The 11,417-nt window shown below is 44.2% G+C and overlaps 2 protein-coding genes across 3 annotated transcripts; one reads left to right on the plus strand and one right to left on the minus strand.

Annotated features, from left to right (window-relative positions):
• Window positions 1-789: 789 nt before the first annotated feature.
• LOC125538471 (acyl-CoA) lies at window positions 790-7,051 on the plus strand. 2 transcript variants are annotated; one of them, XM_048701759.2, is made up of 12 exons: window positions 790-1,049; window positions 1,902-2,054; window positions 2,139-2,309; window positions 2,519-2,601; window positions 2,702-2,900; window positions 3,440-3,561; window positions 4,170-4,236; window positions 4,311-4,361; window positions 4,533-4,585; window positions 5,022-5,232; window positions 5,514-5,684; window positions 6,750-7,051. In XM_048701759.2, exons 1-12 carry the CDS (start codon window positions 969-971, stop codon window positions 6,840-6,842), a joined length of 1,455 nt encoding a protein of 484 aa, XP_048557716.1. In that variant the 5' UTR covers window positions 790-968; the 3' UTR covers window positions 6,843-7,051. The 2 variants fall into 2 exon arrangements, with proteins under 2 accessions (XP_048557716.1, XP_048557717.1); XM_048701760.2 differs by having other exon boundaries at window positions 5,799-6,784.
• A 284-nt stretch (window positions 7,052-7,335) lies between these two features.
• On the minus strand, window positions 7,336-10,020 carry LOC125538473 (two-component response regulator ORR1). Its single transcript, XM_048701761.2, has 7 exons — window positions 9,742-10,020; window positions 9,456-9,639; window positions 9,131-9,189; window positions 8,609-8,686; window positions 8,431-8,501; window positions 7,846-8,044; window positions 7,336-7,742 (listed from the first exon to the last, which is right to left on the minus strand). Exons 2-7 carry the CDS (start codon window positions 9,571-9,573, stop codon window positions 7,602-7,604), a joined length of 666 nt encoding a protein of 221 aa, XP_048557718.1. The 5' UTR covers window positions 9,574-9,639; window positions 9,742-10,020; the 3' UTR covers window positions 7,336-7,601.
• Window positions 10,021-11,417: the final 1,397 nt, after the last annotated feature.

Below are 11,417 nucleotides of genomic sequence, written 5' to 3' on the forward strand. Positions count from 1 at the left end.
ACTAGATGTTGAAGAGGAACATAAAAATCTTGAAGATGCGAAGTCCCCCTAGCTCGCAGCGCTAAGATGGCAGCCGGAGGCGAGGGGACCAAAGATCGTTGGCGACAGCTATTGCTGCGCCGTTCATGAAATCCAACGTCGTGCTAATTGATTTTTACTAGGAAGTCTCCTCTCACTTCTATTCTTTCCTCTATCCACCTTCTAGTGTAAGGGTAAATCAGTTCGTGGGCTTTGGTGAGTATATTTTCGCCATGACTTTTCCTTGAATTGCTCGAGGGGATCGAAGGATATAACATATATGTATATTTTCGCCATCTTCTACCTTCCATAATTCACATGTAGCCTTTTCTGAAGGTTTGAATTTCATATCATATGTTGTGCCAAATATAAAATGAGCTGTTTGTCAAGGTTGCATCAAAATTTACCATCTGGAAATATATAGGGTGTAGAACTCTGACATACAAAAATGAGTTTTTTTTTTTGCAATAAAAATGGGTTATTCTCGATAGGACGCCAAACTTGTTTCCCAGTAGGGTCCTGTTAAAGTACAAAACCGCATAACTCTTTTCTTTAGTCACATTCATTTTTCACTAGGCAAACCAGTGTATTTGCTTTTGGTTTTCCTTGTCACTCTACCAATATCGTGACATCGCCTCCGTAATTTTCTGGCAAAATAAAGTCCTAAATTGACGTCACCTTTAGAGGGACTGTAAAGTAATCTTTACGAAAGGAATTGAGAGGGAAAAAACGAAGAGAAGATAAAACGGGAGGCACAGCGGTTCATTGTTCAGGAATTTGCCACGTGGCTACAGATTTTACGACACGCTCTGTGGCCGCCGTCCGGTCGATGCCATACAGAAACCCTGCGTACTGGGCCCAGGTGTCAGTGAGACACACCCACTGCTCGCTCCCTCCCCCGAAACTGTCCACGCCTCCACGGAGCTCCGAGCAGTCGGAGGCAGGCAGCGATGGCCTCGCCGGCGGTGGCGATGCGGCGCCCGTCCCCCACCGTCCTCGCCTCCGCCCCTCGCCGCCGTCCCCGCCGTCACGTGAGTGCCCACTCCCGTCGCTCCCGTGGCGCCCGCCGGCCGAAATTGTTTAGGCCCGTATCTGCGCCTTCTGATTTGGTGTGTCGGCCTAATAATTTCCGCGCTTTGATGGAGATATTCTGTGCTTCGATTGTGGAATGTCAAATCCTCTTGGAGCGATCCAGCTAGTCCAGCAGAGTTTGACTACCGTTGTCGAGTCAGTAACATTAGGGAATCGGTTGCTCTTGGATTGGCTCCACTTAAAGTGAGTGGACAGGACCATTACGTGTAGGCTTGAGGCTAGTAGGATTTGGTTTGTGTGATAATAAGCACGGTGAAACTGGCAGTTAGAGAGTTGTTCCTGTCACATTATATATATATACATAAAACCAATACTGATATGATGACTGTTTCCGATTTAAGTATCTACACCCTTATGAACACGGTGTTCTATTAAACATTAGAGAAATGAATCATGTACTCCCTCCGGTCCTTTTTACTCTGCATATTAGGTTTGTCCGAAGTCAATCTCATCCAATTTTGACCAAGTTTATATAAAAAATTATAGACATTCACATAACAACACCAATATCATTAGATTCATCTTGGAATATATTTTCATATTATATTTATTAGATATTATAGATGCTAATAATTTCTAATATAAATTTGGTCAAACTTAGCAAAGTTTGACTTTCGGCAAATCCAATGTGCAGAGTAAAAAGGACCGGAGGGAGTATACACTCCGATCCGTCTACAAATGATATCCATTCTGGAATTTGTGTAATTCTTGTCCAGTGTGATGTTTCTTATTTTGTGCCAAATTCTGTTCCCAAGCCTTTGCTTATTCATTTCATCCACAATGATTTGCAGGAGTATTCACCTTCCAACATGGGCTCCCCAAGCTCGGCTTCACGCTTAAAAGTTACTGCACTTTTTGGGTGGATCAAGGGAGATAGATATTCGAGGACTCGTGAATTGATCCCTTCTGCTGAATCGTACACTCTCACAGGGTCAGCCTCAGAGGTGTTTCTGTTTTTCTTGAGTCAACTCTTTTTCCAGGACTTGTGCGCCTGATTCATGGCTTTCTTAACCATTTCTTGATTTTAGGTGGACACAAAGCCACGTGAGGTATCGATTTCTGTTGTCTCTTCTATCATGGACATACCTCCGGCAGAGTGGGATGCATGTGCAGTTGATTCAGTTGAGCCTGAAAAGTTTAATCCTTTTCTTACACATGCATTTCTCTCAAGCTTAGAGGAATCGGGTTCTGCGGTGAAGGTGAGCATATAAAGCACCATTTCTTGATTCCGTACACCCACTATCAGACTTTATACTCATTTCATGGTTCATTTAGTCGTGTTAATATACTCCCAGAAATTTCAATACCTAATATCTCTAACTTTTGTTCTATCCCAATAAGCATGGGCCCTACAATTTATAATTGTTATGAGCCTCCTTGAAACTGTCATGTCCTGTACTCATTTCAGGAAACAGGGTGGTTACCCCTGCATGTTGTTGCACGGGACGAGAACGAAAATATTTTAGGTGTTATTCCACTTTACCTTAAAAGGTTTAACATCATTAACACAATATCACTACCGTTTCCCTAATTTCTGTACACTTCCCTTCATCTCGTTCATTGGCTGAACAACCACAATGTGCATTTGCAGCCATTCTAGGGGTGAGTTTGTATTCGATCAGTCATGGGCGGAAGCTTACCACAGCTATGGACTTGAATACTATCCAAAATTGCAGTCTTGTGTCCCTTTTACTCCAGTAACTGGTCAAAGAATATTACTTCGGAATACATCCTACCGGGATCAAGTTTTTGATGCTTTAGTAAAAGCTTTGAAGAATTTGGCTACCAAGGTAGTGAAGTCAGAATTCTAGCAATATATTGTTAACAGTCTCTTGGCTGCCGAATAATTGTAGCAAAAGTTACAAAATGCTATTGTATGGTTGTGCTTTGCTTCATATGGCAATGGCAATATGACATTTTGATATTCAATAGGAATCATTACTCATCAATTTATGAATCAGTTGTCTTTTTATTTACTCTAATTTTGTTGTCATTTCCAATGAATACAACAAGCCACCAGGTTTAGTTCACTGAATTGGAAGGCTCTGTTGTCTTCTTGCAGCTAATGTTTCGAAATCGATGCTTTGTCTTTATTGAATTGTCTAACAGAGATAAGTGAATGAGAGTTTTATAGTCAGAGTCTCTTTAGACCTGCTGAATCTTCATGGTGTTTGCTAATTTCGATTTTGGGGTATACAATGTTATAATAGCATGTAATTTGCCTATACATTTTTTTATTTCATGGATAGCTTCTGTGACTCTTAAATAGGTGGAAACCCTCCGATCCACTGGACGAATTGACAATCTTTTGTTTTCTGCTGCATTTCAGCTGAATGTGTCATCACTGCATATAACTTTTCCATCTGAAGGTGAATTTAGCAAGTTGAAGGATAGTGGATTGTTGCAAAGGATTGGGCTGCAATACCATTGGACAAACCGGAATTACAAATGGTACGTTAACATGAGATTTATAGAACTTCTGGATTGCAGTGGTTTAAAGTGCTCTTCTGACCACATAAGGCTATGACTCAGGGCCCACATTTAGTCATAAGCACGGCCTGGTAGACATATTAACAGGATTACATCACAAACAAGGGGCACCTACAATTTTCATCACAATAATGCAACCTCCAGGATTTTCTTTTCAACAACCTTCCACACTTGTTAACATATCAAGATCCCAGATTGTTGATAACTTGATATACCTTTTCTTTCATTTTATCTGGGAGTTTATTTGGGCAGTGTGGTGTTCAAGCTAGTAATACAATCTTCTCAGACATTTCTTGGCGGTTATGATATTGTTTCCCCCCTGTTTGGATTTTTACATCTGCATGACCATCCCAATGGAATAGTTGATGTCGGCAGATAATTGTAGATAAGAGCTTACATGCAAGAAATGCAAGTCCCTATGTTAAAAGTATAAACATTCTACCTTGGGATTTACGATCATGCCATTGCCCTCATTTGCTACTTTTGGAAATTTTATGAGCTTACATTCTACTGATTATGTGATTATGATATATCAATATTTACTGATATCTCTTTGTTCCACCCTTCAGTTTTGATGATTTTTTGATGGATTTGAAGCAGCCCAAACGGAAGAATATCAGACAAGAACGTAAAAAGGTTTGCCTTTGTTTTGGATTCCCTTTTCAAATTTTGGATATAAATAACATTTATATTTTTATCCTGCTTTTCAGATTCCTGCTCAGAACTTAAAAATGAAGCGCCTCCGAGGAGATGAAATAAAGGTACTTACGGTGCTCAGCTGCTTATTTGTACTCAGTATTAGTTTTCTTGACATCATCAGATACTTCCAGAAATGTCTGCTCATCCGCCTTTCTTTCTGAGGCACTTCAAGTTTATTTCACAAAACAGTTGCAGATTTTACCAACTTATAATGGTTTTCCTTCGCATTGCAGAGCAGCCACTGGGACACCTTCTATAAATTCTACCGTAACACAACTGATAATCAGTTTGGTCCAATAACACTCTTTCCTTGTAATTTACTTTCTGTATTTTCCATGTTAAACAATTCCCAAGTGGTTCTTTCCTGAACAAATCACAAGGTTTCTCCAAATAGTTGTCTATCTTCAACAGATTTTTACCAATGCATGTGTCACTGTGCAATAAGAGCTTGAAACTAATTAAAGCAATAACAGCTGGCAAAATGCTTTTAATTGGTAAATAGTAGTGCATATAATTGTACTTTGATTGGACGCACAAAGTTCTAAAAAATCACCATCATTGAATCATCCCCCCCCCCCCCCCCCCCACCCACACACACACACACTCATTTTTGCTCGTATGACCCACAGAATATTTGTTGGTGGGTACTATTTGAATTTGTGGTACTTGCATAGAAGTTGTGTGACGTAATTTTTTCACTTATATGATAAGTTTGTTTGCAGCTGGGGCAGAGCATACTTGACGCGGGAGTTCTTTCACCTTTTGGGAGAAAAGATGGGCGACAAGGTAATGCTAATTGTTGCTGAACATGATGATAAAGTTGTCGCTGGAGCTCTTAATCTTATTGGAGGTGATACATTATATGGCCGCTTATGGGGATGCCTACCAGATGCCCATTTCCCCAATTTGCATTTTGAAGCTTGCTATTACCAGGTAATTCACACATCTTTGTACAATAATGTATACTGTATTAACTGAGAACTAATCTGTCATGGTAATACTGTTCCCAACTTTCATCGGGACATGCTTATTCGACCATTCTGCAAAAAGGTAGAGCTGTCTCAAATGATGGGATGGCCAGTTCATAAGAATCGATTTCCTGTAGAAGATTGACTTCAAAAGTCTCTTATATTTGTAGTGGACATATTATATCTGACTGTACTCTGAACAATGTGGAGACACATGTGGTTCTTATAGAATATTTATACGTTCAGGCAATCGAAGCGGCCATAGAACTAAACCTGAGTAAGGTGGAAGCTGGTGCCCAGGGAGAGCACAAGATCCAGCGTGGTTACCTCCCTGTTACAACTTACAGCTGCCACTACTTCTTAGAACCTGGTTTTGCGACAGCTATAGGAAATTTTCTTGTACATGAGACAGCTCAGGTATTCCACTTGAATACTCAATCAGTTACCAGAGATTATTCAAAATATATTCCCTTAAATGTCACTTAGCCATCTTTTTTTGACTAAACGCTTTTGAGATCTTGTGGGTTTCAGCTCAAGTCTACCCCAACTTGTTTCGGACTAAAGGCTTTGTTGTTGTGACTTAGCCATCTTTTTGTGTTTTCAATATATGCCTCCTATGGATTTGTAAACCGCTTTCCTAAATATATTGCATCCACAATTGCTACTCAGCCATCTGCATGCATAGTATCTGCAATTACTTAGTGTTATGTCATCCGAAAGCCGAACTCATAGCAGAAGACTATTATTGCGTCCTTAATTGTGAAATGTAAACATGGTACCCTGTTTTCGATAGAACCATTCCAGTGTTATGGCTTTATGTTATGATGGCTGATAAGCCACTACTGTGCGGATTGATTGCTCTTAAGTTTGCACTGTGTAGAGCATGCATCACCATTAAACTCCCATGTAATTCTTCGGTGGACAGTTATGCATTCTGCTCCCTCTCTCACATTGAGCTTCAGCTTTTGGAGCTAATAAATGCCAAACAATAGCGGCTACTGCTCTTGGAAAGGAGTGTATGCTTTCCTGCACACTTAAAAAAGGTGTATGTGTTAATATAGTAACTAGAATTTAATGATAACACTTGTCTAAATATGCATTTTCCACATAAAAGAATACTGGTGCCGTGTATCGACCCTTCGACATTTCTTTTCTAAATTAATACTCGCGCGCAAAAGTAAAAACGAACTAGTAAATTTCGACTTTTCCATCTTAGAAATATATTAATCATTATAGACTACCTCCATTTCATGATGTCATGAGTAATTCTATGTTTTCTGACAAATAATACTTGTATACTTTTATCTCCATCTAGCATGTGTCCACTCTTTTGAATTTAGGGACAAATAGTAATAGAGAAAGCTGATTTTTATGCTGCTCCTTCATTTTATTAGAATCCTTCTATTTTCCAATAGGTGCTTATCCATCAGGTACTGTTGCTGACAATTCCAACTAATGTTTTCTTGTTTGCGTTGATATCAGGTTAAGCATGTCATCAATGTCCTGCATGAATCAGGTCCATACAAGGAAGACATATTGAAAGAATTTGCACCTCAACCAGATGGTGAAATGTAGAATGGCAGAAGGAACTTGCACCTATGCATACAACCATAAAATACAACAGTAGCAGTAGGAAGACGGGCAACCCATGCCGCAGGAGGCAATATTGTTATTTCAATGGCTTGGATCCTCACCCACCTTTGTACATTATTATTACTAGGCATGTAAATAGCAAACATTTATCTGGAATCATCCAATAGAAAGGTCCCATCTGAAAGCAAACATTCTATCGCGCAATTTCGCTGTCTGAACTACCGCATGAATGCAATTACACAATCCGGGAGTACAATACATAGACGGTATAGACCTGACCTTTGAGACCATACTAGGGTGTCTGCATCATCTTTTTCTTTTCTCATCAGAAGATCTGGTGCTACTTTTAAGTCAGCTTGTGCTGTTCTTTTCTCATGAGATCTGATTAACTATTGAAACAGGTGAGCAGTCGCCCTCAACCAAGTGAAAGGCGAAGAAAAGTTCCCTGGATGTCACATCAGTAGATCAGCCAAGATCCAAGCCAAAAGGGACATCAGATACTGCCTGCCTCATTGTGCGTTTTGTACAAGGATGGATACAAGGGGTTCTTCCTCGACTCACCAGCCCAACAAGGCCAAGAACCGACGCCCGCCCGGTTAGAATCTCAAAGCAAACGAATCTACTACCTAAAGCTCCATCCATGGTTGTTGAAACATGGAGGTTCACTGCTCACTCATAAGCTACGACACAAGAGCTACTCCTCCTTGCAGAGCTGCAGCATGTCACTGGACCGCGGCACCATCACCTCAGGTAGGAGAGGAAGCAGCCGTTGGACCATCTGTGCAGGAGCTCGCCGACGCACAGGATGGCGTAGACCAGCAGGATGAACTTGAAGAGGAACGGGAAGTAGTGCGAGAGCCCGGCGCTCGACGAGTGGAGGACCTGAAAGAAACACAACAGCAAGCGAAGATGATGATGAGTCCTGGAACATCAGACGGCTAGACGACGGTGCGGTAATAAGATGGAGGTCGGGGTGGTGACGTGCCATGGCAATATCGGTGAGGTGTGCTCGCCGTCGCAGCGACGACGACGTGCCATCGACAGCAGCTATATGGTCCGCGCTCTTGCTCACAGTGCTGCATGGAGGGTCCTTGGGTTTCGCGTTCGAGCAGCTCCTCAGGCGCGGCACATCCTTGCTCTGAAGAGGCTTGACGATGTAATCTTCAGCACCAGCCTTGAGGCATCTGTCCCCAGCAAAAAGTTAAGGCGGTTACTATCAGGTATCAGCTGCAGGATTCTGTATAGTGCAATCAACAGGTTACAAAGACACAATGAATGCACTGAGAAAAGCAGAGATCTCCATGGGATGTTCAAAATTCACTGATACTTGATACATAATGGGAGGAGCAAGGACAGGCAGCATAATGAACTGACTGCAGCGTATTTACTGAAGCAGCAAGCACTGTGGCTACGAATCCATGTTATTAACTGAGCTTTAGACCCATGATGTACTGTCTGCCTACTGTCGCAGCAAAGGCAACCTTTTTTGCCCCCACCCCCATTGCTTCATCGACTTTGAACAAAAATGGATGCTCGAGTGAAGGAAAGGGGAAACAAAATCGAGGCTCACCTGCTGATCCTCTGGGGCTCGTTCTCCGACGACATGACGACCACCGGGATAGGCTTGAGAGGACTCATGGCCTGAAAACGTCCATGGAAATTAGTAATGAAATCTGGGAGCATTGGACATCTTCTTTCATATCACAAATGTGAAGAAAAAATGGGCACGTATGCAGTGAGATGTGCACCTTGATGGCCTTGAGGAGGTCGTAGCCGGTCATCTCGGGCATGCAGTAGTCAGTGAGCACCATGTCGACGGCCTGCTCCTGGAGACAAACACCACAGGTGAAAGAAAACAATCAGTACTACTAGCAGATTATTATTTACCCTGCTAATCCAAGCAACACCTTTCTCCAACCGTGCCTTAAACTAGTGCTCTCATGTCCTGTGGCTACCAGACAGCCTCGGCAGGCCGCTGTAAGACGGCGAGTTTTTATCCGTTTCCCCCCATAAAAAAGCGGCGGCCTTTTCTGGCTCTCGTCCTCCCCTCAAGAACACAAAACCCTCACGCGCATGCGCATGCGCGAGCCCGCCCCTCCCCCCGTACGGTACGGCGGCCCACCGACAAGTGGCGCGCCGCCATGGTGCCAATGGATAGCCAAAGTGGGGAAAATAAAAGAAAATAAGAAGCAAGTCCTGCTTTGCAGCTGGTGAAGTACTGAATGCGAGGCGATGTGCCATGGACAGGGCGGATGGAATTTGTTGGTTACCTTGCCGTCCTTGAGCCCCAGGAACTCCATGGCCTTCTTAGCGCTGTCCACGGCGATGACTGCATGACGTTGTTAAGATTTTAGTACAGAGCAACCGTGGCAGCAATGGGGAAGGAAAGGAAGATTAATTATGGGGCGATGACGATCGATTATGCTCTCTATCTGCAGTTTGCAGTGCACACATGCTGTTCAAGAGAAGGCACGCGCATGGGCCGAGCAAATTAACAGAGCAAAAGCATGGGCGGCAGAGGAAAATTGAATAGCCGCGCCATTGAAGAGAATTCAATCTAAAGAAAAGGCATGGAAGGGAAGGAAGGGAGCTGACCGTGGAAGGAGCCGGCGAAGGTGTTGCTGCCGAGCACCAGCTCCACCACCTTCCTGTCGACCGGGGAGTCGTCCACCAGCAGCACCCTCGTCACCCCCTCCGCGCCTCCTCCTTGCATCTCCCTCTCCTCTCCTCTCCTCTCTACCAGACAAACTCCAGCAGCAGCAGCAGGTCCTCGGCCCTCCTACCAGTGGTAAGAAAGATACTAGATGGAATTATGACTGCGAGTGCGAGGCGTTGCACCGGAGTGAGATGAGGTGAGGTGAGGTGAGGTCAGAGGCGGCACCGAGAATGGGCTTTTAAGCAGCCGGGCGGGAGGTGGGAGGGAGTACGAGCATTTGATTTGATGACCCGGCGCACCTGCAGGCCAGTGATGAAGCCTCCTCTCCTCCCCTCCCCTCCCCTCCTCTTCTTGGGGGTGACCGCGAGCGTGGGAGAGAGGGAGAGAGAGGAGGAGTAGTGGGCCCAGGCCGCGCGCGCGCGGGGCCCGCCGGCGGTGGCCAGCTCGTGGGGCACGGGAAATGCTTTCTTTCCCCTCCCCCTCCTCTAGATTTTGCTGTCGGGGAATCTCTCCACCCCCTCCCCTCCCCTTTTCTCCCTTTTCCCCGGCCCGTTCGACACCACCAGAGAATCGCCACCGGCGGTACGACGGCGATCCGCGCGTCGTGGCGCCACGCGTTGCATCACATCATATCATACCATCGGCCAGCAAAACCATTCTCGTTATCTTAGCGTTGGTGATTATTATGTTCGCTCGTAGTACTAATTGAAAACCATTTGACCCGCGCGGGGTCCGATCGCGGGCATGATCGCGCCACGGCGCCGAGGGGCTAAACAAAGTCAGCACGTGGATTCGGCGCGGGATACGTCCCAACCGTTTCCTGCCTTGTTTTTTGCTTTTCCTTATTATCATGGCGCTGGCTGGAGATGTTTATTCGCATGTCTGTGCCAACTAAATCATGCTCTCGTGGATGCGTATCCTGCGGATTATGTATATATATGTTTCTGCTGCTTCAGTGCTGGCCGCGGATATGATGATGGTATGGTGTGCACATGCTAGTGGTGATATATGCATATAACCAGATAAGACACTGCATCTTTGCTTTGCTCCGCCCTGTCTGTATCCAGCTAAATATATAGCAAGTGGATCAAGTATGGATCATTCGCAGCAACAACAACAGTTAGCTGCAGGCTAGGCATCCCCTAATCGACTCTTCGACTTTGAAGTGAATTTCAAGAGAACTTCCAGCAGCTAGCGGGATTTACTACAGACAAGCAGAGATGGCAATCTATTTACATGAAGAAACTTCCTCGCTTGATCCATGATCGTTCGCTATTAGCAAAATGAATAAAACACAATAGGTATTTCGTCACCTCCAAATGATTACGTCAGCATACATGTGTCTTCGTTGCTCCGGGTTTCTCACATCAAAACCATTTGCTTCAAATGGGCGATTAGGGTTGTGGGCTTGAGCCAGTGCTGCTACTCTGGGCGGCTCCCCTGATGAGAGTGCGCCAAGGTTGGCTACATGGGGCGGACCTGAAGAGGGGGTTGTGGAAGATCCTTGGCTCCTGCTTCTGATATCTATGAATGACATGCATGTCAAGGGAGAGGGTCGTGGAAATAAGCAGAGGGAATGGTGGTGCCCGAAGAGATCTCGACAATGTTGAAAGTGGTTTTACCCAGGTTTAGGCCCCCCGATGCGTAATAACCCTATGTTGTGCCTACCTATCTTTACTAATCAATGAGGGAGATTAAAATGGTGTTTTACTATTTATTGAGTAAGTTACAGATATGAGGCTCCTGCGTGGTCTTAAGCTTTTGACGGGGCTCCGTCTAGCCCTTATATAGGTAAACGCCGGCAGGTAGTTTGGTAGCTATCTTTGGTAGAAATAAGACTGCAGTTTCAAGTGGAAAACATATTGAAACAAAAAAAATCGTATCGACATGTGAGAAAAAAA

This window comes from Triticum urartu, chromosome 2A (genome assembly GCF_056163025.1).
Source record: "Triticum urartu cultivar PI428250 chromosome 2A, HENAU_Tu73, whole genome shotgun sequence".
Classification (NCBI taxonomy): Eukaryota; Viridiplantae; Streptophyta; class Magnoliopsida; order Poales; family Poaceae; genus Triticum; species Triticum urartu.